Source organism: Centropristis striata, chromosome 4, assembly GCF_030273125.1.
Source record: "Centropristis striata isolate RG_2023a ecotype Rhode Island chromosome 4, C.striata_1.0, whole genome shotgun sequence".
NCBI lineage: Eukaryota > Metazoa > Chordata > Actinopteri > Perciformes > Serranidae > Centropristis > Centropristis striata.
The window spans coordinates 24497499-24524296 of record NC_081520.1 but is presented as its reverse complement, the minus strand read 5'-3'; the positions used below and the strand labels follow the sequence as shown (position 1 = coordinate 24524296).

The 26798-nt window shown below is 39.2% G+C and overlaps 1 protein-coding gene across 4 annotated transcripts; it reads left to right on the top strand.

Annotated features, from left to right (window-relative positions):
* The first annotated feature begins 2080 nt into the window (after window positions 1-2080).
* On the top strand, window positions 2081-26798 carry slc6a4a (solute carrier family 6 member 4a). 4 transcript variants are annotated; one of them, XM_059331035.1, is made up of 15 exons: window positions 2081-2790; window positions 3197-3279; window positions 12366-13276; window positions 14587-14721; window positions 15572-15794; window positions 18509-18647; window positions 18893-19027; window positions 19409-19512; window positions 19789-19916; window positions 20120-20232; window positions 21012-21143; window positions 22515-22614; window positions 22884-22984; window positions 23113-23280; window positions 25108-26798. In XM_059331035.1, the coding sequence occupies exons 3-15, from the start codon at window positions 12805-12807 to the stop codon at window positions 25180-25182; spliced, it is 2025 nt and encodes a 674-aa protein (XP_059187018.1). In that variant the 5' UTR covers window positions 2081-2790; window positions 3197-3279; window positions 12366-12804; the 3' UTR covers window positions 25183-26798. The 4 variants fall into 4 exon arrangements, with proteins under 4 accessions (XP_059187018.1, XP_059187019.1, XP_059187020.1 ...); XM_059331036.1 differs by lacking the exons at window positions 2081-2790; window positions 3197-3279 and adding an exon at window positions 9876-10090; XM_059331037.1 differs by lacking the exons at window positions 2081-2790; window positions 3197-3279 and adding an exon at window positions 10115-11031.

The following is a 26798-nucleotide window of genomic DNA, read 5'->3' as shown; positions in this document are numbered from 1 at the left end:
TCCTCTGTGACGGTTCAGCTCTTCCTGCTTTAAAACACTCCTGTCTAGGTAAGGACGACTTCTGACCTCCCAGCAGTTGGTCTGTCAGCCAAGTTATTACTATTAACCCTCTGCAGTGTGGTTGTTACGAGAAGGAAGTTCCAATTCGGTGTCATGGGTGTAAGGTAGATGGGAGAGCTTGGACAGGACAGGAACTGGGTGGATTTAAGTGTAATTCAGAGGTGAAAAGGCTTTATTTTATTTTATTTTCACTAACCCATTGTTTGTGATATACATCTTTCCTGTCACATTAGCAGTGTGTTTAAGACAAATCAGCATTAGAGTAATCCTAAAAACCTGCAATACAGCCTACTGTATTAACTTCCTACATCCTCCCACCCATTAACCTGCATTCTTTTCACTTGCTTTTCTCAACTTTTCCTCACCTTTATTACATCTTCTGTCCCGTTTCTGGCACTCCAATTTCTTTGCATGCATTATCGGCTTTTATTCTTTTATTTCTTACCTTTTCTCAGATTTAAAAAAAAACCTTTTGCCTGTTTTCTTCCACCCATCCCATCCACGAGATGAACGTGTGCCATTCTCCTCGTTGGATTCAAACACAAACTCAGAATTTACATGTGAATTTACTGACAGTGAAAAATGTACTTGCTACAGAAGCGAGATAGATGATGTTGTGAGATTTTACTGTTGATTGATAGCATGGCCAACAATTCCTTTCCTAGAAGTCTTCCCTCAGAGGAATGGTATTTTCTTTTATCTGGGTTTGATTTAGAGGAACGTGTAAAGCTGTAAATCTTAGCTGGCAAATCCCCGGTTTCATAATGTTCCAGAGGAAATGGGAGGTGATTTCATATTATAATATGTCATTTTGAAATGAACTCTGTGGTGTGGGTCAAAAGGTGGGGATTGATTGATTGATAGGTTTATATTAGTTATTCAACCAAGAGTAACTGTAAAGAATTTGAAGCACTAGTTGCATTTAAGTATGTGTCAGATTTGAAAAAACAACACCATTGGCATGTTGTTGGAGTCCAACCTAATCCTCAGGAAGCATTTCCTCACCTCAGCTCACCTGGTTGAAACCTTTTAGAATTAGAAGAAAATATGAACATGCGTTATGGGCCTTTAGGTCAAACTTTGGGGAAGAGTGATTTTTCTTTCATTTCATGGTTTAGTAATTGTTTGTAAGAGTTAGTCTTTCCTGAAAATGTCTAGATTGTCATTGCAAGCACTCTGTTTTATAAAAGTTTTCAAGTCCAAAATATACAAGTAATTCTATTGCAATAATTATAATGTATTTGCAATGTTTTCCCTCGTGCGCGCCTGTCATATCCCTTGCAGCAGAAAATGTGTTTGTTAATTGGTTCATTGTTTTAACTGCGCATATCAGACAGCCAATCAGGAGAGAGGAGGCAAAAGCTTCAACGGCTCTGTTGCCAGGTAACGTTAATGAATAGCTGTGAAGAAGTTGAATACTTTATGCCAATTATTTAGGCTTCTGAAATCAAGGGAAATTAATTAAGGTTGGTGTAATATCTCAAACAATTGTGTTTATAATATGTGCGGCCTTTTAATTAGGTCTTATTTTGTCAGGTTAACTTCAGTTAGGCCAGAGCCTTTGATTAACGATAATCAATCAGGCTAGCTAACCTGAGCTAACTGTTCAGTAAATTAGCATAACTAATAGCTACAATTTAGCTCAAACAAAAAAAAAAACTTAAATCAAAACATTTGTTTTATTTTATTGTTTACTATAAAAACTTTGTTAGATTAAATTAAGGTAGAAGGGTTATTTATTCGTTTTTACCGACAAAATGCTCTTTCACAGCCATACACCGGCTGTGTCTGATCACTGCTAATTAGAGGCGAGGCACTTCCTGCTGCTGGTGTTTCACTGTAAAAGCTTCATGGAATCTTTTATTGTGGTGGCTCTGTAATGTCAGGGCACAGGTGATTGTGTTATTCGTTGTAACTTGATTGTGCATCACAAAATCTAAAAGTAGTTAGTTGGTCATGACAGGAGTTAGGATGCTGTGGGCTAATATATGTACAGTAAATATTTGTTTATATTTGGACTTGAAAAGTGATTTGGAAAAGGTTAATCACCAGGTAACCTGGTGTAAACGTCAGAGTCAGATTTAACCCCTTGAGGTGCAGTCTGTACATTGTATGTTTAAATAGTATAGTCTCACAGTTTCAACAGCCTCAGTTTTATTCTCCTGAAGGCATCCTGGGAAGGCAAAACACTTATTGTGGATGTTTTCACTCTGGTATGGGAAAAGCAGGATTGTGAACTTCTGAACTTTTGCCTTCAAGTCCTTAGGCCTATATCAAAACTGAGTCCTCAGATTGTTTCCATGTTTTTGTTTGACAGGAGGAATTAACCCACAGTTGAACCATACAGGACTATTAGTCACACACCTGGTGTCATTATTCTCTTCCACTTTTCCCCCTTTTCAGTGTGTGTCTGTGTGTATGTGCCTGTGTGGATTTGTGTGTGTTGCAATGAGGATTAACCTAGTACTTCAGTTGATGCTGATTGGAATGACGTTCAACACTCGCACACAGACTGGCTTTAACAAAAAGGTTAGACTGGACGGTGTGTGTGCGTGGGTGTGTTTGGGTGAGACAGAAAGAAAGAGGACACATGACGCTGCATGTGGTGGCTGCCTCTACACATGCTGCCCTCTTTTATATCTCTCTCCTCACACACACACATACACATAATTAATTAAGTCTATGTAGCCTGACTGTACTACCATACCTGGCATGGTGCCTTTCATTAGGGTGAGTTAGACCATGACTCAGACAGGCTGGGACTCATTTAATCTCTCTCACACACATTTCATTATGTAAATATTTCACCTTACTAGTTTTCTACATTTTGTCATATAATTTATGTATCAGTGTTCCCCTCTTAGACCTCCTTGGCCCTCTTATAAATATGCATCAAGGAGTCTTGGATTAGGGGCAGGGATCCTTTTCTAAAGCTCAGCGTGTGTGTGTGTGTGTGTGTGTGTGTGTGTGTGAGAGAGATTGTGTGATTGTGTGTGTGTCTGTGTGTGAGAGAGAGAGAGCATGTGTGAGTGGGTGCATGCATGCTTGAGTGTGTGTGTTTGCGTCTTAAGCCAGGCAGAGCAGTATACGGCCTGCTGTAAGCCCAGGCATGTGTGATTTGTGTGATTGGGTTTAGACTGCGTTGATGGGCGACGTCTTGGACACTAGATGACCAGACACTCCATGGACAACACAAGCTGTCATGCTAAAAATATCAAGGTAAGACCTTTCTGACAGTCTCTTTACAATTACATAATTTTATTACCAGAAGGTTCATCGCTTACAATCACAGTCCTCCAATCAGATCTCTGCTTCAAATGTATAGTGATAGCCATTTGTGTGAATTATATGTAGTGCAAGTGTGTAAGCCAAGGACCAGTGACACAATTTAGCCAGTGAGGGTTTATTTAATTTATTTTTTTCTGTGTAAGCTTAAGTGTGAGTTATTTTTATTCATTTTCTTTTTGTCATTCATCATCTGTATTATTTCTGTAATGTCTCTAGGCATTCAAAAGTGGTCTGGTAATCTTTGAGATTAAAGAAAGAAAGTAGAAACATCCACATGTTAGCCATTTCATTATTATTATTTAATTATTTTGTGCTTTGAATATACTTTGAAATGTGACCATGAATATGCACATATTTTACACAGTAACTTAATTACATCTGAAGTTTATTTTTGTATTCAATGCAAGATAAAATATAATGGGCACTATGATTATTTCCTTCTGTTTAGTGTAAAACAGGATTAGGGCCACATGTGAATTAAATCAAAATGAGAATTCTGAGAATAAAATCAAGATTCTGACTTCACATGTGGCCCTAATCCTTTTCTGACGTTAAGAGAGAGGCTCAGAGAGGGAAAACAATAGAAAGCTTGCTTTTTACTGACTATCTTTTCATTTTCAAGCAAGAACTGTGTACTGTTATTTTTTTGTGTTTTATTTAATATTATCTGAAAGAGTTTCTAAGGTCAGGTCCCACTGTGCAAAAAAATGTGGACATAGAGCCATTCAGTTAAGAAATCCCAAAATAATTAACATAACATAAGCCGTTACCCTCAACCACCCACAGGCCATGCTTCTGGCATTTGTTGAATGAAACTTCAGTATTTACTTTTTCCGTCCTTTCACAAATCTGCGAGCATTCATTTAGATCTATGGGGAATATTTCTAGCACATAGCCTGTGCCCTAATAATGATATCTCTAATAATTAACAAGGTGGTCCTGGAATATATCTTTCCACTACAACATGTCAGAGATGCTTTACTCCCACCTGTAGGGGTCACATCATGACTGTAAAGCCATTAGTTTAGCCTTTGAAAAATGCACTTGGCTTTATGCTAATACCATTAACACCATCTGCATTTCAACATCATCTGACACCAAAGAGCAATAACATGTTTTGTTCTTGCCTCAAGGTGTACTGTTTTCATTGTCATTGTTTGTTGTTCCGCCTGAAGCCATTTCATGTCATGCTGTTTTTTTAAGAACTGTGATGTCTTACGTAAATAGATGCTCTGACATTTTGATAACCAAGTGGTGTCTATACAAGTGTTGGAATAAAAATATTTTTTTGTTCTGTAATGAGCACTGACAATATTTGTGTGAGTAGCCTCTGAATTGATTGGTTTACTTTTTTTTTTCTTTAAAGTGCTTGGTTTCCCTCCATGTTGCCAGTCAGTCAGCTGAATAACGTGAAATACATTCACTTTTGCTGGCAAATAAGCAGCGAGCTTGGGTCGCTGCCAACATGGAGAGAAGCATAACACTGTTTATTCTCATATACTACACACACTGATATGACACAAAGTTAAAGTTGAAGTTCTCCTGTAACAGTATTATGTAATGCTTTGGTTGTCCTCCTGTAGTATTTGACCCCTTGCCGTCATTCCTCCTGTAATCTGTTCTTGGATACTCTGGGTCGTCTTTATTTTAAGTGGCTGCATGTCACAATAGTGATGTTGGAGGATGCTGGTTCATCCAAGGGAGATTTCATGTTGATAATTAAGGCGTCAGTAAAACATCAAGCCCCTAAGGTGTGCTGGCACCTCATTGTTTTGGTAGGCAGTCATACTACAGTATGGCGGTCTGTGATCACGTTGAATCTCATGTCTGTAGTTGCCCACATCCTTCTTTTTAATCTTTATGACACCCAGTTTGACGTTGCGAGCATAGAATGGTATTTGACCACTACTAATTATTTTCATGAAAACTGGTACACAAAACCATATACATTTTCTCTTTCACTCATCATTTCTATATATATCTATGAACATTTTTTCCCTCCTTGCATCCAATCATCGAATCCATTAGCTATCAGTCTGATAACAATTTAGCCTCTGGGGCTGAAGGGCCAATATTTCTGAGGTTCAGGTGAATGTCCAGTGGATGACCATTACATAGATAACTGGGCCAAGACTTCCTCTTTCGTGCCTCGCGCATTGTTTACAGTCTGATTAGCAACTTCACTGTACTTCAGTTGAAGTTGAGACAATATCTATAGGAGGATTGCCTCTCTGCGTGGAGTGAAATTGTTGTCAGATGACAGCTGATGGGATTTGAGGTAATATTTCGGCTAACTTTTTAGCTCTCCATACAAACTATTTACCTGCATGTAGCTAAAGCCCGCGTCAGCGTGATTGATCAATTATACTTGGACTATAAACAGCCACATAATTCTGATACCAAAATGTTGTCCTTAGCCTACAGATTCTTCTTTCATGAGCAGATATCTGCTTATAGAGAAAAATGTTTAAAGCCTTTTGTCCAGTGGCTCTGGTCAAATTAATTTGGCTGCAGTCCAATTCTTATTTTAATCCGCAAAAAGTTTTTACCTTTCTGGGTTTTTGTCAGTGACACATTTTTAATTCTGACCATTTGACTTTGATGAAGGTGTCACTGAAGACATCGACAGCAATGTGTCTGCAGAAAGCTTTCTTCATTGTGTTTGTGTGTGATGTATTAAGCTCAGTGTATTTTCTCTCAGCTCTGACTACCTTATTGGATGATTTGGATTACAGTTTCATCTGTAAGCTCGAACACAGACAAGGAAAGATGAGGACTCGGTACTGACCAGGAGGACAGAATATGTTTCTGTAATATTGCAAGTTATAGGTAAATGAATTTTGAAAAAATGACAAAGGGTTAGACAAATCAAGGCAGTGTTTCATGAATCTGTAGGACAGTCTGTAAGATAGAGCAAGAACAGGACTGCAGGAGTTCAACAAAAATAATGATAATAAATCACAATAACTCCTACCTTTGACACAGCAGCAGCATCTGTTAAATAAGTAAAAATTGAGCAAGCTGTATGAAGTATTTTGCTTGCAAGACCACTCGTGTTTGAGCCTCTCCGTTAGCTGGAACAATGGCATGACTGTGCAAATGGCAATCACTGTCTGTCTGAGAATGACTATTGTTTGTGGATGTGTATGTCAGAGTTGTCCTGGGTGCATGACAGGGTCAACAGACAGATTTTGTACAGAAGCAAAGTGACCGTAATTGAATAATGCCCACATTAACATGTCCCACATTTCCCCAACATCTTGTGCAACTGCTGCACAGCAAATCGAAGCAAATCTCTCCTTCAGGGCAGGTTACTGTGCATGTCTTGACAATTTGCCACTTAAAATGTGTTTGCATGTGCACTTATCAGGCTACCCTACAATCTGGGACGTGTAAAAGCCGAAAGTGTTTTTCTTTTCTCTTGGGAGTAGTTTCCTCTTAAAGTACTACAAGTTCCACTGACTAGTTGAGTGTTGTTTGTGCAGATGTGGTAGCAGTGTAGAGGCTTTCAGAATAGCAACCTAAGGCACTAAACATCTCCCCCCTCCCATGTCTGGCTGCACTGTTTATTTTTCAATTAGCCAGGGCTCAAGCTGGCATGAAGTCAGGTGGTCATGACAAACTAAAGTCCACACTTGTGGAGCACAGTAGAAAACATATTGAATAAAACAAGGATCTCATAAATTCAGTAATTATTTTGTCAGGTTGGTCTCTTGGTTGCTCCTGCAGTATGTGTGCATGTCTAAGAGTACAAAACAAATGTTTGTGTCATTGAATGAGCTGCTGTGCTCTTCTTGTGAGACACAATGTCAGTGTGAGTGCTTTTTAAGGCACATGCATCATGTACATGTGTGTTCTCCCAATCTGTCGATCTGTCACATAAATGCAAAAAAAAAATCACTGAAATCAATTGGAAGAATTAAAATGCAGTTATCTGTATATAATTAGTTGAGATCACCTTGCGTTACTAAATATACTTGCATCAAAAACTATATAATTTAATTCCTTTATTTAATATCCTGTTCTACAATTTATTCAAGGATAAAGAATAAATATGATGCAATGAGTTAACTCAGTCATATTGTTTGATCAGTGATATGGAGTTGCCAATCAGAAATACTTTCCTGAACTTGCCCTAACAAGGTAATTTTTCCAGTGCTTCCTCACACGTTAGATGTTTTAGCAGTGCAGGTGGTTGTTGACAAAGAGGCTTGAGTTCAAGCTCTCCAGTTGAAGGATGGACTTTCTTACCATCTTAAAAGCCTTCTTCATGAAAGAATAGAAAGTTTTTAATCCACCCTTTCTGCCTGGGCCTTTTTTCCAGATCCTAAGGTTATAAAACAGCTTGAATTATGTAAGCAGTTTTTCTGTAATCCTGGTGAAAAACTGATAAACCAAGCCAAAAACATGAACTCCTGGCAGAGGTTACAAGGAATTGCTGTATAGAAATGCGTGATAAATACAGTTTGATGTAAACTGTGTGTCCATTACATATTTGTCCACCAGAGAGCACTGATAAATTCAAATTAAACTCAATTAAAACAATTCAATTTTAAATGTATAATATCCAACCTCGTCTTTGGTCAAATTCAGATCAACAGACATGGAGAGAAATCTTTTCGATAGATACTGTATATTTACTAGACCTTTTGGTCTTGTTATTCTCACCTACCACTGTCACGAGTCTGAAACTTTTCAGGAAACCCCCTGAGAGTTGCTAAAGCCGACTCTGATCAACACATCATTTTCACTCACCCTTTCCTGATGTCTACAGCTCAGACTATAGGGTGTTGGTCTGTGTTTAACAACAGCTAGGTTACAAAAGCTGGCACAGAGCCCAATGCTTTAGGAGTTGTTTGAGAGTAGAAAAACATACCCTGAGCCTGTGCCTTTCAGGAATTCTTGGGGATTTCAGAAGCAAATGCTCATGAGCTGATACACAGATCTTGATTGGGATACTTTAAATTCCAGCATGAAATGCAGTTTAATTTCTCATTTAGGATTTTATAAATTACTATTTAGGATTGCTCTAACTCAACCGTGTGATTGCAAATATAGTTTATGCAACTTGGGTGGGTGTGTGTGAGAAAGTGTGTGCATGTTTGTGCATGTGTCTGTCTGGACTTCTAAGCCCGCCTGTGCACATGATGTATGAAGTGAAGTCAAAATGCGTGTTTTTACAAAGTTTCTTTTTGTATTTTTTAAGTTTATATAAAACTAAAGAATAGTGGAGGAGTTGTATCAGTCTATAAAACACTTATTTAAACCTTACTTAAGCAGGCAAAAATTCTTTAATTTCAGCAATAACCTGGGGGAGTATAGTAACAGAGGCAAGATTTGCTACCTGGGAGCTGCCCAGCACTACCAGCCTTGCACTGAGTGCAGTAAGCAAGATGATTCAGGGACTCACATGTTTGACCTTACAGTAACACCAGCAGCAAGCTCAGTGTTCAGCATGTGGGTTATGTTCAGTGGAGAGGAACTAAGTTTTGTTACTAGTGATCTGTAAAACATTTTTAAACATAAAAAATCAGCTTGGAAATTGCAAATTATGCTCATTTTCCTATCAGAGAATTAAGTTGGAAAGTACATTTCCTCAAGTCAAAAAATGAGGTGAAGTGTTTCTTTTTGTCTTGAGAAAAATCTCTTTGATCAGCTGGAAATGCATCTTCACAGAGCAGTAAAATGCAGAGGTAATATTAATCCAAAACCAGGGAACATTTTACTGCACAATGAATACCTTTAAAATTGTTTTACTGAAGTGAAGGATCTGACTACTTCTTTAGCTGCTGCTTTTTAAACATAATTTGACCAAATATTTTACACTCAAATGCTGGGTAACAGGGGTCAAAGCACCAAGAGCCTACTCTCCCCATAGCAGGTGTGTATGATGGCACGAAGACAAAAAAATGTAAAGAGGGGATCAAAGATTGACGGATGAGAGGGATGTAAAAGCATAATGAACTAGGGAGTAAAATGGAGAAAGAGGGAGTGTGAGAACTCCAGCAGGGCTTCAGTGTGTGCGTGCGTGTGCGTGTCTGTGTGTGTGTGAGTGTGTGTGCGCGCATGTGCGTGTGTGTGCGCGTGTGCGTGTCTGTGTGTGTGTGAGAAACAGATGGTATGGAGTAGCACCCTGACACAGAGCCCCACATTGGCACACAGCTACTCATGGGTAGGACTTCCCTGTGTGTGTGTGTGTGTGTGTGCGTGTTTGTGTGTGTATGTGTGTGTGTGTGTGTGTGTGTGTGTGTGTGTGTGTGTGTGAGTGAGAGATGATCATACTGTGTCAGAGCTGCACTAAAGTTACTGCTGTTTGTTTTGTAATTGTATGTATCAAACCAAGCTTCAAAGCATGCATGTCCGTGCTTGCATAATGTTTCTCTAGTATCTTCTGTCTGAGCGCATGCATCTATGCATCAATCTCCGCGTAAGTCTGCGTGTCTGGCTGTGCGTCTTTGAACGCAACATGTGTGTATGTGTGTGTGTGGTTGAGAGAGTCAGGGAGAGAGGGACAACAAGGGAGGGCGAGAGAGAGGGAGAGAAAGAAATGAGAGAGGTTTGAGAGCTCAATGGGCAAACAGTGTGTCCTGATGTGCTAGTGCACGCTGTTTCTCTGGCAAGTTTTTGCAACGCCGTAGGATTCTTAAGTTTTGAGTAGAAGTTGCTGCTGCTGCTGCTGCTGTTTGTGTATCTTGTAGCCACCACAGGTTCTACTACTTATCCTCTTTTACCATCTCTTAAGGTAATGTATGGGATGCATGCAAGTTGGGATAAAAATACTATTGGTGTTTTTACTTTCCTGTTCATTTTAATGTAATTACTTCCACAGTGTCAGCGTAGCGGCTGATTTGTACAAAGTTTAAATAGAGTTCACAAAGATAAGAAATGGCTCAAAATAGTGTCTAGGTTTTAATTGAGTTGTTTTTTAATGGGTTCTTTCAGTTTTATCTTTCTTGATGTTATCGTCTTACTTTGCCCTTCTTTATTAAAGTCTTCTTTGTCGAACGCTACAAGATAAGAAAAACAAATCATTTTTGGTATCCGGTAATCAGTAGACTTTCAAGTTTATAATACAGTATCATTATATAGAGTTTGTTTTTTGATTAAAGCAACATAGAAAAAACTGTTTTTGAACTTTATTTGAATTATAAATGTAAATTCCTAGTGTATTTGTGTTGTGTTTCGACACATCCAGGTCAGATTTAGTATTATCATTTATCATTGTTTGTTTTTCTTGACCTTCTATTGTGAGGCAGTGTGACAGCCGATACAGCTTGCGCTTTATAGAGGAACGCTTTATAAAGTGTGGTCGAGTGGATAAGAAAGAAAAAAACCTAGTTACATTTTTTATATTTCTTTTAAGTTACTAACTATCCAGTGGAATTTTTTCAAATTTAAGCTCATAAAAAAATCTGAAACAGACCAAAATAAGAAAGTCAGTTTTTATGGAAATTAAATCATTGTTGAACTTATGATTGCTTTCATCAGGAAATTAAAGTGTGTTTTTGTATGAGAATAATGTTTGTGTTGAGTGGAAGGTTAGCCAGTGTTTCTTTCCCTCCCCAGAGTCCAGGTACATGACTGTATCTTTGCTGTGTGGTCGTCAGATGTTGGTGAACAGTCAATGTCGTGCCGTGAAACACTGCAGGACACTCGTTCTTAATTAAGATAAAGGCGTTCCATGTAAATTGAGTCTTCCTACATTCTGGCATTCATTACTAATTGAGCTAACACCATAAACAATCAAATCCCCTTTTAAATACCTCTTTCACTTTGAGCCATTACTCATGTGAGAGCATTGTATGTTGAGTGTGTGTGAATTTGAACTGTACTTAATGTGTAGTTTGTTGGCAAATTTTTATCCATACACAGCCGTCTTCCTCCTTTTTCAAGGCAGAAAAAGTTTTTTATACATTGGTCAGCTTTTAAGATCCGGGGCTTTTTGTTTCCATAACTTGATCTTTTAGACCAGTGGGAAGAAAACCAAAATACACATTTTCCAAAAGTTAGATAATGCTGCATTTGCATATAACATTTTTGAAAACTTTTAATACAAAAAATTGTTGCCATAATGTAAGTAAACAACTTTCATTATGATATCTATTTGTTCACGGTTTTTACCATATTCATCTGCAGTGTCTCCCTTAGAGTTTTTTTGTTTTTTTTGCGAAGCAGCTGTAGAATAATTTGTATGAACATGTTTTAAACCCACTTAATACTTTGCTTTGGCTCATTTACGTCATGTACAAAACAGTCAAAAACTACATATTCACTTATGTTTTAATTACATTTCTGATATAAAGTAATTTGAATTTAGCATGTATTTAAGAAATAAATGAGTTAAATATGTTGCATTCATCTTACACCATTTATTTGAAAGTCTGTCATCTAAAACACCTGAAATAGAAATTGCAGGCAAAATACCAACTAAATCTGATTGTACTCAAACACATTGAATATAAGGTAGTATACTAGTTTTCAAACCATAAGTTGCAATAATATTTTTAACCTCTCACACCCAAAATAACTAAGATAAATCTCTCCAAATTTCACTGATGTTGAATCTGTTGCTTAATTATTTTATTGCCGTTGGTAACAACTAAAAACTAGACAACTTCTTTACCGGTATCACATGTTAGCATCTTTACTTTAGTTTTCTGCCATACAAGGTTTTCTCTCTTGATTCCTGCCTACAAAAGCGCTGCTGTGTATATTCTCTAATTTCCCCCATTATACGGCTCAGATCAGATAAGCATCCAAATAGGTTATGCAACTGAGAGACAGCGTGAAATGAGAAACATGAGAAAAGCTTAGACAATCAGCGTGTCCCAGTACAATCCCGTCAGTTTTTGCCATACCTTTTTATGACATTCAAATATTTTTCACATCTTGCTTTACACACAAACATTGAGATTTATTTTTAATATTCTACATCATGGGTTCACTCAAAAATAATTTTAAGCTGAATACGTTTTTTCCTATGACTTATCTGTGGATTTTCTCCCTGTGTGTTGCAGTTTGCTCCATCACTGAGTGTCTCAGAGGACGAGCAGTTTGTGGAGAAGATCCAAGATTCTTGTAACTTTTCTTCTGGCCACATCCTGTTCAAACACATTGCTCCTCACTTATACCCTCCTCTGTCTTCTCTTATTCCTTCTTGCTCAACAGACTCTTACACATCTCAGTCCGCACACCACCCCCTGTTCTGGCCCCAACTCTCTCTCGCTTTTTTGTCAAGCTCCCCTCTCCCATTCCCCATCTCCTTTACCTGTCCAAGAAAATCAATTTGTTTTTTCTTGTCACAACACCGCCACTGCACAAGTACGTCGCTCTCCTAACCCCTCTGTCCCCCTAATGGGCGCCATATCAGCCAGCAGCGCCACATTGCCTTCAACGCCACTGAGAACCTCTCTCCACCCCTAACCGCCTCACCAACACCAACATCAACACGACCCAATGGAGACAAAAGATATGATGCTGACGAGCATGTTGACAACGGACAAAGGGGAGAATGAGGGAGAGAAGGAGAAAGGGAGAGAGGATGTGGGGGGAGAAGAGGAGGGGACACAGCAGGAAAATGGTAAACTGATGCTGGCTGATGGTCTCTCAGAGAGAGGACCCAAGAGCCTGAACTCTGGCTCTGGACAGCAGGTGTCCAATGGCTTTACCACATCCACCCCTCAGAGCCCCAGAGAGGGAGCGGGGAGTGCAGCTTACTCTGGAGGGACAGCCTCCGGGCCTGGTGGAGGCACCGGGTCGTCAGCACCGCTGGGAGGCCTCAGGACTCTGGTAGTCCAACAAACCAGCTTAGAGAGGCCCAGAGAAACCTGGAGCAAGAAGATGGACTTCTTGCTCTCTGTGATTGGCTACGCTGTAGACCTGGGAAATGTCTGGCGCTTCCCCTACATCTGCTACCAAAATGGAGGAGGTGAGAAGGGCGAAAGATGTTTGAAAGGGAAGAGGGAGATAAGGAGTGGGGTGGAGATCAGCGTACAGGAGATCCTATGATAGAGTGAAAGGGATTTCAAGGATTAGAAATAAGAAAAGCCTCTTTAGTGGTATAAACTGCACTGCAGCATATTTTTCAAAATATATGTAGCAGCTGAAGTAAGTCAGTTTACTGCCAGTAACCTTTAACATCATTAAAGTTGGAGGTATGTCTCTAATAGGCCATCATTTCTTTTAAAAAAAAAAAAAACAGCTAAATTTAACAGGGTGTAGATTTACTGTTTAAGGAATGCTGCAGTTAACAAACTTGTTTATGAATAGCACTTGATTTAGCTAATTTCTTGCACAATCTAAGATACAAAAGCTGATGTTTGTGTGGTCTGCTTTTGCTCTCTGTTACAACACAATCCTCACCTAGCGGCAAACAAGGGCCTCCCTTTTCTACTTTTATTGAATTTGCAATAATAAAATCTTTGCAATTTCCTGTGTTCTGTGTGTGTCTCACGGAGCGAGGTAGAGATGGCGACTGGGAGAGACTTGATAGAGGCAACAGTATTAATTGTGGTTTTTATGAGAACGCCTTCAGTCTCTTTCTCCTTGCTTAATAACCTGTCTCCCAGGCAGCTGCTCAATCAACCCTTATCTTTGCTTTGGTGTCACAAAGGCACGAGACACACACGTCGGCCGCCCTGCATATACAAATGCACACATGCACATAGAAATAAGTTGATAAACAGATAGAAAGAAAGATGGAGAGCGAAATGTGTTATCGAACTCTGCACGATAGGTTGGAGAGTTCAGAGATCTGGCTGTCAGCTCGCTTCCTCTCTGTTTGGCCATTTAATTCTCCCTTCATCACTTTTATATTTTCCTAACTTAGCAGCCAACATCGCAGTCATCCTAATTTGTCATTGTAGAATTTAAACACGATGACTCTTTTATTGTGTTTTTCCTCATATTTAGTGGAGAGTTATATGAAACTGGGTAAGCACACTCTGTTGTTTTTGAATGGACTAGGGTTATGTAAATGATAGGGTACTTGCAATATTTAATGATTTTTACAGAGTGCTTTTTAATGTTCTTGTATATTGGGAGCTATTCAGAGAGAGTGTGAACGCATAACAATTCTCAGGAGTGTAATTGACTTTTTACTGTTCGTCCATAATTTATTCTCCTCTCACTTTCCCCGCTGTTTTTACCCTCTCCACATTAATCCCCACATTTTTGTTTCCAACCCTAAAAATCCCTCTCTCACCCCCACTTTTCCTCTGTCCTTATGTCTCTGTCCAGGTGCCTTTTTGCTGCCCTACCTGTTGATGGCGGTGTTCGGAGGTGTCCCTCTCTTCTACATGGAACTGGCTCTTGGCCAGTTCCACCGCAGCGGCTGCATCTCCATCTGGAAATACATCTGCCCCATCTTCAAAGGTAACAGGGAGAGTGGAGAGAAACCAGAACATATGGAGGAATGACTTCATAGTGATATCTTGGAATAGAAAGCATGAGAGAACAGCGCTTACTCGCAGGAAAATTGGCAGCAGAAGAACAAAAAAAGACCATAAGCCATCAGAGCCTGAGAGACAGCTCATTTAACCTCCTTGTTCCCCTCAGTACAGTTCCCTTGAAGAGCATCCCTTGCGTCTTGTTCGTCTAATGAGATATACTGACTCTCTGTTATGGAAATTGTCACATTTCGATGCCAAATGCCAGATGCTCAGAAATGTGATAGTGTGTTGGTTGTTGTTGTTTGGAAATGTCATCCACTTAGCCAATAGTAACTTGAATTAGCTTGAAAACACCACTGATGTCTCTTCAAGGAGTGACTGACTGGTACCTGATAATAAACAAAATATTCTCTTAACCCTCCTTAATGTTGCGGGTCAAATTGACCCATTTGAAAGTTTAAAAATCTAAGAAAAATAGGTAAAAGTATTTTTTCATAGAAAGAAAAATACATAAATAAATAAAAATAATGTAATGTAAAACTATTGTACTTATATGTAGGTCTTTCTAATGTACATAGAAAATAGTTTTAATGAAAAAAGAGTGAATTATCCTTGTCGAACCATGATCTTTGAGAGGTAAATTGCTTAGTTATTAAAGAAATATAAACAATGTTTCTTGGGATTTTTTAGTTTCTGACACTTTTGGATAATTGAACATGTTATTGCTATTCCTGAAAAACTAACATAACAGGACGGTTAATAAAAACCTTGACTGGAAGTTTATGATCACTCACTTATTTTTGTGCTAACCGTCATTTTTCCCACTCATTTAGGGATTGGCTTTGCCATCTGCATCATTGCCCTCTACATAGCCTTCTACTACAACACCATCATGGCCTGGGCCTTGTACTATCTACTATCGTCTTTTCGGACCACCCTGCCCTGGACCACCTGCAGCAATAGCTGGAACACAATCAACTGCAACCGTTACATGTCTACCGACAGCAATGTGACGTGGTCCAACTCCTCCACCTCCCCCGCCGAGGAGTTCTATACGTAAGTGCATGTAAGTCGGATGTAGAGGCGTAGGGGGAGAGCTAGCATAGAAGGGAGACAACAAGTGAAGGAGGGAGTTGCAGAGAGCTATTACAGGGTTGGTTCAGGTGTTTAAGGGCACTGACAGATTTATCACCATCCCTCTCTTCAAAATCCACTCGGATTACAGGTTGTGAAGACATAACAGGAATAAGCTATCGGAATTTCATAATAACAATCACTGATCTCAGCTTGGATTGGTTAGCAGTACAAGGGTGATAAAGGAGCTATTTACTATGCCAAGAACAAAGTATATAATATGTCAGGCCTCATGCATTAACATTTTCTTAAACAAAAATCTCATATTTTCTCTTAATTTTCTATCAAGAGGAAGTTAAGTCAACTCCAAATTTACCGGAGGCCGAATGATAATTATCACTTGATCAATTGTCTATCAGCATGCCACCACAAAAAGCTGAAAGGAAAAGAACTTCAGTTCTTCATCAGGGAAACTGATGTATGGTTTTAATAAATAAACAGAGTTAACACGATCATCAGTACTGACGTTACAGGAAAATTAAACAAACCCCAGCTAAAACATATATTAATCTATATATTAATATAATAATGTATAATATATAATAATCTCAATTCAATGATATTCAGTTAAATTTAATTCCTACTTTATTTATGACACAACTCATATGAGATACATAGCACATATTCACTTTTTTAAAAATGTATATTTCTTAAATTTAAAACATACGTCTCCTTTCATTAGACAAACAATTTGTGGACTCTGAAAACTATGTGTTTTTACTTATCTTGGTAGAAGTACTGCCAGCTATTTGTAAAAACAAACGTAAGAAAAGAATGCAAATAAAACAATATTGGCATATCCCAGGAATGAATGGGTGCCAAATAAGGCCAATCATGGATACAAACAAAAATTAGAGGGAGCTGTTCCTGTTTTGTTTCCTGTGTAAGTCTGCTCTCACACATACTATTTGATCTGTGACAGTGAATTAAAGATACACATGAAATCCAAAGCATTTGTACAATCAGTCCAAATTGCAGAAGAATGAAAGGTTTAATTTGATTGACTTCTCTGATGGACTTCTGCATTGACTGTTGATTAGATTTATGGGGGTAGAGCTCTATAAATAGCACTCAATTGGAGTTCATCTGAGGGAACCATAAACAGGGACTTGACAGAGGTGGTGGTGGAGGAGCAAAGCTAAGAAGCTCTATAGACTCAAATGACAGCAAATAGATTAACCCGATAACATGGTGTAAATATTCTTCAGCTAAGATAATGACTGGATGATCACTGGATGATGTCTTTATTACAAAGCTGCATAAATGTGGTTTAAAATATATAGTTATATCTCATTTTAGAGAAAGCTAAATGGTTTAGAATATATCAACATTAATGTGCAGATAATCAAGTGTTGAGTCACTTAGCCCATGGCGTGTGTGTGTGATAAATTGAATTCATAAAGTAATCCATGAAATTCTCTTCTATTAACATGAGTTGCCAATAGTGATTCCCTTTTCACTTCTGTTGCCTAACAGATTATTGTGCTCATATAGATATTACAACAAACTATTATGCTCTCAGTACACTGTAAATCAGTTTGTCAAAAATATGAACTAGCTCGTTAGTTAAAGAAGCAGGTGGAGGACAAGAGGAGATGAGGAGAGAACATAGCGAGGAAGCAGAATTGAAATTTTTTTTTCCTTAAATCACCCAGAGACAAATATGAACTTTTATTTAATAAAAACATTTCTGACAGGAAAATTTAAACTCATATTTACAATATTCTAAGTGTTAAACAATCTTCGGCATGAGGCTTTCACTGTAATTAACTCTCTCAACTCAGTCAATTTGGTATTTATTTTAGTGTAACATAAAACCCGAGCTGTGTCTTTCTTATCCTCGCCTGCTCTGGGACTCTACAGTCTATACTGGCTCAGTTTTATCAGCTGCTCACTCAACCGTGCCTGTGTCTCTCCGCTGAGAAAGATCCAGCGTTTATCCGTAGTTGACTTTTCCTAATACAGGTTTTAAAGTAACAAATTCCGCAACTCAGTCTGGCGCCAGAATTTCCTGTTTTCAACATAAATCACGTCTCTGTTTTATCGTCCGAGCTCTGTGTGCTTAACCTGTGACCAGATGGTAACCTCGCTGTTCATTTCAGACTTCTCCTTTTTTGCCCTGCAATATGTTTTTTTCACATTGGCTTCTTTAAACTGATATAAAGTCAATCGAGGCTTTCTAGCATGGTTTTTATCTGGTCTCCTTATCATCTCCCTTATGTAAACTTTCATTGCTGAAAAGTTTATACCCTTCTATTTTTCCCTTCTGTCCGGTTTATTAACCCCTTTCCTCCGCACAACTTTATCATTCTCCTCTTTTCTGTTTTCTCACATTTTTTTTATTTTGCTGTTCCTTTCTCTATCACATCTCCTTCCTTTATGCTCTCTCCCTTTCCTCTACTCACCAAATCTCCCAACTTCCCGTCTGTCCACCCTATCTTCACTTCCTATGATTCTCCACATTCCTTGTACCTTCTTCCTTCCCCTGTCCACCACTTTTCATTGATATTCATGACCCTCTATTTCCTCTTATGTCATCTTCTTATATGCACTTGACTTGTCTCCCTCTTTGGACCCCCTCCGACCTCACCCATCAACGCCAACATCCCTCACTGCCTCGTTTTCCCTCCTTCCAGTCGCCAGGTGTTGCAGGTCCACCGCTCCCCAGGACTGCACCAGCTGGGCTCTGTCAGCTGGCAGCTGGCCCTCTGCCTGCTCTTCATCTTCACCATCGTCTACTTCAGCATCTGGAAAGGAGTCAAGACGTCTGGAAAGGTAACCGAAGGGGCGCCTGCATGGCTAATGGGGGTGTCAGTTTAGAGTGGATGGATGGATGGATTGATGGAGCCAGAGAGGCAGAGAAAAAGGATGGTCATTCATCATCGTGGGAAGGAAAAGTTGGTTAGAAAGGCAGTCAGAAAGTGATTATTGAGTATGACCGGATATCAGCTGCTATGACTTACTACACATAAGAGTTTGTGAACAGAAAGTGAATTGTTTTTGTCTTTTTTCTGCATTAGGTAGTTTGGGTGACTGCTACCTTTCCCTACCTGGTCCTCCTGGTGTTGCTCGTCCGTGGGGCCACTCTGCCAGGGGCCTGGAGGGGCGTGGTCTTCTATCTTAAACCTGATTGGGAGAAACTGCTTAGCACTACAGTGAGTCAATTGGAGCAGTCTAGGCTGTCTCTGATCTATTGGTCTGAAATGTTTGTGTTGGTGTTAAATTTTTGCGCAAATCTTGTCTTAAAGGTAAGTGGCATTGTATGAGGCACAGAGTCAATGTTGTCCCTACAGTAGAAACCGTCAACATGCCCCCAGTTTGTAGAAGCAGGCATGTGGATGGTTAAAAAACCCGGCCACAATTGTACAATGCCTACCTCCCATGTCGGTACTCCTGCCTGCTTCTCCATGCCAGGGGTGTGCTAACTACCAGCCACTGTAGGCAATACACTGACTATGGATAAGTACCTCATACAACACCACAATCTGTGAACCATACCTTAAACATACACTGTTTAACGTTCAACACTCTCTCAGGTGTGGATTGATGCAGCAGCTCAGATCTTCTTCTCACTGGGTCCAGGGTTTGGTGTGCTCCTCGCCTTTGCCAGCTATAACCCGTTTCACAACAACTGCTACAAGTGAGAACTTCTGTTAAACACACATTTTGTTGTATATTTCGCACGCCAGTGAAACCTGCTTACCAATCCAAAAAGTAGAATTCTGCAGAAATCATTTAAATATTCTAATGCAATTATCAGAAATGTTCATTTTATAAATATATGTCAGCATCCATCTATACAGGTAGAACAATAGCCTGCTCATAGGTTCCAGTAGTCTAAATATATATCTCAAATGCTTTCTCTCAAAGTTTTTTTTGTTCCTGAGCCCACAAACCTCTCCTTTCTCCATCTCAGGGACGCTTTGGTCACCAGCTCTGTCAACTGTCTGACTAGCTTTCTCTCTGGCTTTGTCATCTTTACCGTGCTGGGCTACATGGCTGAGATGAGGCAGCAGGATGTATCTGCTGTAGCCAAGGATGCTGGTAGAAAAACAATCCTAAATGCATCATTCTTTACTAAGTCACACATCATAGGAAAAAAACATAGGGCACTCTTTGGCATTATATGACTGTTCATTTCATGTCATGTTGAATGAAGCACCACACATTTGTAGTTCTGGAGAAAGTGCAGGTGAAGGATGAATTCAGATGAACCCTTTTAACCTGCCTCTCTGTCTTTCCTCCAGGTCCCAGTCTGCTGTTCATCATTTACGCAGAAGCCATAGCAAACATGCCTGCTGCTACTTTCTTTGCCATCATCTTCTTCCTCATGATCATTATGTTGGGTCTGGACAGCACGGTTAGTTTGCTGATTATTTCAGTGCAAAAGTTAAGATGCTCAAATTGATGTTTCCTTTGTCTTCACATGTTCCTCTCCCCTTGTTGTAATCTACCTGATTATTTTGTTGCCCAGTGTGAGTCTCCTGTGTGCTCTCGGGTTTCATATTTGCCTTGTTATATAGACAAATGCCTTGTTCTGTTTGACTTGTATTTGCCTGTTGTACTCATTGCTCCATAAAGGTGTCGGGTATTATTTGTCCTTGCTCATTCCATTTTGGATAACAGTCAGCGAAAACAATATGATAGGACTTTCATATCACTGTTGTGTGGCGATCTTGTCTCCATAAGCGTGTCTTTATCTGCTCTGAGGCAGCCAGCTGGAGAGACCCGCGAGGCTCTTATCATGTACTGATAATCTGTGTGGAATCAGCATTGGGGTTGCTATGCTTCTCCATTTTATGACTGAGGATATTACTGAAAAACGTGCCACTGTTCTTGGACTCATGGCTTAACTTTTGTCTCTTTGTCTTTTTTTGTTTTTTTGGCATCTTTGGCTGTTTTTCAGTACTGGAGATTATTAAAAGAGTGTGATACTACCGGTGAAGTGATTAGATCAAACAGTTGATTAGTAACATTTAGATTCTTAAATCTCTCAGCCTAGGGGGTATCATGTTTCTTGGATAAATTTTCTTCTCTTTTCATCCCACCTTGAATCTTTTTTTTTCATTCTTCATCCTTTGATAACTTCTTCTCTGCTTTTTTCTGTCTCCCTCACCTCGGTGGTGGACTCCTCTGCAGTTTGCAGGGTTGGAGGGGGTCATCACAGCTATGCTCGATGAGTTCCCTCATCTCCTGGCAAAGAGACGAGAGTGGTTTGTCTTTGGCCTGGTGTGTGTCTGTTACCTCGGGGCTCTCTCCACACTCACATATGTAAGTTAAATAACCACATTACACACAACTTACTATCAAAGAAGCACCTATAATAAAAGCGGCACCTTAACTTATTGATGAAATTTATATCACAGATAATTCTATAATGTATCCCACCTGACTATCCACATGTACATGTGGACAGTCAGGTGGGAGGTGTATTTTGATAATTTGCTACGAATAAGAAACATTAAGATTAAGATTTCCTCTATTAGCCCCACAACACAAACAGTAAACACCAGTATAAACTAGAAATATAAGAAAGGTATTAGCAAATAAACAAATAAAAATATAATATTGTATTAACAATTTACAATATAAGTAGAAATATAAAAAGTATTTACAATTAAAACAAAATAAAATAAAAACTTTAGGAACAACAATTAAAACAAAAATAAAATAAAAACTTTAGGAACAAAGGAAATACCAACGCCCCAAACCTTAAATTCTTAAATTCTTGATGAAAACTTCAGCAGTGAACAGAGGATGAATAAATTCTTTGAGTTGAAGTAAACAAAGGCTTCAATGTAATCTATAAAGCAAAGATTGTTTACGCTGAAGTGTTTTAATTCTTTATTTCCCATGGAAGTATACCAGAAAAACATTTTTCTTCGCAAAATCACTGTAACATGGGCTGAGATCAACGTGGGGGTATCCCTTTAATTCAGATCAAATCAAATAGCCTTTATTATCATTGTATAGTCAACTATACAACGGAATTGGGAGTGCCACTGCTTAAGGTGCATAGTTAAAGCAATCTTAACAACAAAACAAACATGAGTAAAACATTTAAAAACAAGGACAAAAACAAGCATGTGTGATGTCATAAATAAATATAAGAATAAGTAAATGACCACTGAAAATACTACAAAAGGTATGGACGAGGTAGATAGTGTGTATTGCACATATCAGTTATATTGCACAATGGGCATTTAGAATGCAGTTTTTGTATCCTGATTTTTTAAGATTTATATTGTGGGTGTTGAATGTTCTGACAGCCCAGGGAAAGAAGCTGTTTTTCATCCTGCTAGTTCTGCATTTCAAGACCACATATAATTCCTAATATTTCTCACACATCCAACTCCCATTCATATAAGTTATATAGCAATAAAGTAGCTCATATTGATCAAAGGTATCTTAAATGTTGCTGCTGTATTTTAAGTAATGTGATTGATTACAGTTAACGATTATCTGAAATCAGATTTGAGCAACCCTAAACCCTAAAAGTTGCCTAATCATTCCCTTAGACTTGTCAGGTGAAGCCTCTTGCATAAGAGTCACATTACAGAAAGTTCTCCTCTCTTTATCTCTCTCTCTCTCTCTCTCTCTTTCTCTTTCTCTCTCTCTCTCTCATCTTGTCTGGTGTGTCAGGGAGGAGCGTTTGTGGTGAAGCTGTTTGAGGAGTACGCTACAGGGCCTGCAGTCATCACTGTGGTCCTGCTTGAAGTCATCGCTGTTTCCTGGTTCTATGGCAAGTTTGAGTGATTGTGATGATGGTGTTGATGAGTTGTAAATGACAGCAAAAGTTGGTCGGAAAAGGTAACACAACACTGCACTGACGTTTGTTTTCAAACACAGATTGAGAACTTGTGGTACTGATTTATTACCATACTGTGATCTCCTCAGCTCTTTGTCTAGTGTGTGTGCGTGTGTAGTTTCAGTTGCAGACACGTGAGAGAAAAGGGATAAAGATTCTCCGGATATTTGGGACTTTGTAGTGATTGTGTGTGTGGGTTCCAGGTACCAACCGTTTTTGTAACGACATCCAGCTCATGCTTGGTTTCTACCCGGGTTGTTTCTGGAGGATCTGCTGGGTGGCCATCTGCCCCTGCTTTCTTCTGGTGAGGCTTGTGTACAGTATTTATACTACAGGTTTAGCTTTTAATTATTATTATTTTTTTTTTTTTTACATATATCCTGATGTTTGATCCCTGTTATATCTGACTTCTGCTTTTATTCCTGTGTGCAGTTCATCATCTTCAGTTTCCTGGCCTTCCCTCCAGAGGTCAGGTTGTTCCACTACCACTACCCGCAATGGACCACTGTCCTGGGCTACTGCATCGGGGTGTCTTCATTCATCTGTGTGCCTACTTATATGGTCTACCACTTGCTCAATGCCAAGGGAACATTCAAACAGGTACAGCATTTCCTTTGTTTTCCAGTGTTTTCTGCTAGATGGTTTCCCTTATCCTCTTCCTCTTTCCTTCTTACTTCCCCTGACCTTTGTTCTTCTACTGACACCTCTCCAACAACAGGGACTGCCTCCTTTCTTTCTTTTCCATGCACTGTCAGGGTCTCCCCTCTGCAGTGAAACACATGTCTGGAGATCAGGATCAAAGGAGCACGGAGGAGGCTCAGGCCAGAGATTAAAGCAAAGCCATGACAACTCCCAGGCTCCATAGATGTTACATGCACATGCATACACGTAGGGCATTACCTGGGGACACACTCCTAACACTTATTGCACATCAATCACATTCTGCAACACGTGTAAGGCTGTCACGTAGGCAGCTCAGAAGCAGGCCAGGCTTTTGTCCTCAACAGCGCTTTAGCATCAGAACACCCTGCATGCAAACCTTAAGTGTAGCCAATTCAGCATCATTGATAAAATGACTCTGTGTATTTAGGTGTGTATTTACTCTTTGTTCTATATTTTGAGCTGGTGACTTACATATTACATACAAATACGAAATGTCTTCCTCATAATCATCATTATAATTATTATTATCTTTGTTAGAGTTGACAGAAGGTAGGGGGACATCAAAGAGGCTGGTAGACAGACGTCTCTGGCGGTTGTCCAGTATTGACACTGCTGCCAGGCTACACAATGACACTGACACACACTGTCAACACACAGGGAGACATGTTTTTGTGTATGTGAGTGTGAAAGAAGACGGAGTGTTTTTTTCAATGTAACTCATGGGGACAGATGAGGCCAAGCGAGGTCAAAACGTCTCTTTGTAGTGAGACCTGGGTTGTGTGTTTGTCATCTGTAATGTTTGTTCACTGTGGATACCATTCTTGTTCTTCCCGAATTTGTAATGTTTCTGAGTCAAGTCGTATGTGTTTGAGGATAGTCTGCCACAGTTTTGAAATGGTGTCTGACTGAATGTCATTTAAAAATGTAAAAAAAACATAGTTATGTTTTCTGCAATCAGCTTCAGTTAGAATTCCTTAAGCTAAATTATCCGCAGAGGTCTCCTGCTCTCCAAAACAAACAGATCCAGTAATTACAACCTGTAAAAATACAGAATAAAGCAGTTTTATGTTAAAAAGCAGTGTTTTTCCAATGCTTATTTCTCTGATAACTTAAGATCCAGACACCTGATGAATAAAATACTTCACCCAGTTACAACATTTAACAACTTAAAAACTACTGAAATCGAAAAAGTTTATTATAAAAATGTGGCTTAAAGTGGCAGTACATAGAATTATTCAACATATCGATTGCCTGCACAGAGCTCTTAACATGGTTGTGGCTGGGCTGATAGCTATGCTAAGTGTTAATGCCACCAGAAACAGTCCTAAAAAACAGTAACAATGTCACCTGAGGGGGAACTGGCAGGTGGCCAATATGCTTCGGCTACATCATTGTTTGTGAAGACGTTATCAACGATAACCGCTGTTCAAAGATCAGTTCGAACAGTTTGGATTTGGATAGCATTGGTGAGAGGGACACTAACCAGATACCACAACAGTTTGTTATTGTTTCTTTGTTGTCAACAAAGCACAGAGAAGCTTAGATTAAAACACACTTGGAGGGAGCAAGACACTCCACTTTACTGTACTTAATCTTTTTATGGTAAATAAATGTTCTGCTTCTGAGAGGCGACCAAATTAAATCGACTGTAACCTTGATTAACATTACGCCTTTGCCTGTTTCCAGTGTATATCAGTTTAATTCACTCTTTTTCTTTTTCTGTCCCTCATTTTCCCCTGTCTGTCTCCTTCTCTGCGTTCACAGCGTCTGTTAAAGAGTATCACTCCAGAGCCCAGCAGTGAGCAACACAGAGACTTCATTGTTACCAATGCAGTCTGACCAAACCCTGACCAAGAGAAGGTGCCTCTCTAACCATATAGAGCGCCCTCTTCTGGACAAACTGCAAAACTACAGGACAAGGGGGCTACCTTTCACCGTTTTTGCCTCTTTTTCATACATCTCCTTCACTTGTTTTTAGCTTTATCACACCAACATCTACAAGTAATGGTGCCGTTAGCCGGAGCCAGGCTGCAGTAGTTTATTTAGCTTTTTTGTTTGTTTTTTTATGCCAGTTAAACTGAAGGAGTTTTCTTGTAGGTGTCATCTAAGTTATTTAGTGACCGACCTTTCTTCAGGTTATATAGACAAACAAATATATTTTATACAACTATAAAAAGTATGAAACTGTCTCTGTTCATGCAGACAATATACTGGAGAAGCTACACAGAAGGCCAGATCGTTACATTTCAGTCTCCCATTTTCACATTATGCTGTTAAGTTATGCATTCCAATATGTAGCAAAATTCAGGTATCTGTTACTGAAGCCAAATATATGATATCTGTTCTGTTCATGTTTCTAAAGATGTTTCAATATTGTAGCTGTCGTTCTGTTGTGTTGACTGTCAGCCTGTGTTCATTTGGTGGCATCTCGGACGAGCGACGGATTTTGCGATGAGTTCCCTACACTGTGAAGCACTGCCTAGTAGTGACATGAGTGTGTGTGTGTGTGTGTGTGTGTGTGTGTGTGTGTGTCAGTGTGTCAGAAAAAGACTGTTATAATGTCAAGTGGAAATAATGGATCACAGACAGAACCATCAAAGTGTATTCATTCTATAACTGCAATATAAACTGTGTATTTATTTTATAATGTACCATTGCTGTCATTTTGACGTCCCACACTTCAGTATGACGAACATTACATGTGACATTTCATGACATCGTGCTGTTTAATCACAGTGACATCCAGCACTCTGTTGTCATACTGCATAACTGTCAGTAATAGAAACCAAATATGGATCAGAGCTAATAACATTATCAATGACATCGTCTGAAAATCAGCGTTACTGCTCTTTACTTTCTACCAAAAAAAAGTGTGTGTGTGTATGCACATGTGGCTGTGTGTGTGTTTCAGAGTGTATGTAGGAGCAGGAGTTAAAATATGGCGAGTACTGTACATCTACCTGTGTATTTACTAGTCAGTCTGGTATTGGTGTAATCTATCCTGTGAATACCTGTTTCCTCTCTCCATGGATGTGTATGTGAGTGTGTGTGTGTGTGAGTGTGTGTGTGTGTGTGTGCATTCAGTTCTCGTGTGTGCTCGAGTGTTGTGCGTGTGCACCTTGATTAGTGTGACGGTGCACGCAGGGTGGTTGTGCAAAAAGGATTAGAGGTGTTCAGCTCCTTTTGTGTGTGCATGCCGTGAAGTGTGTGTGTACATCGTACTTCAAATGTGTGTGTGTGTGTGTCTGTAATGTGATCTCCTGTTGTCTTGTTAACTGCCAAAATATCTTATGAAGGAAAGTAAACTCCCTCTTGCCTCTCTCTCTCTCTAGTACCTCTCAAGCTTATGTAAGATCTATGTATGTCAATAAAAGACTGTATTGAGAAATACACCTGTATAGAATAAAGATATATAAATATATGGGAAATAACAGACAATAAAGATATATGGAAAT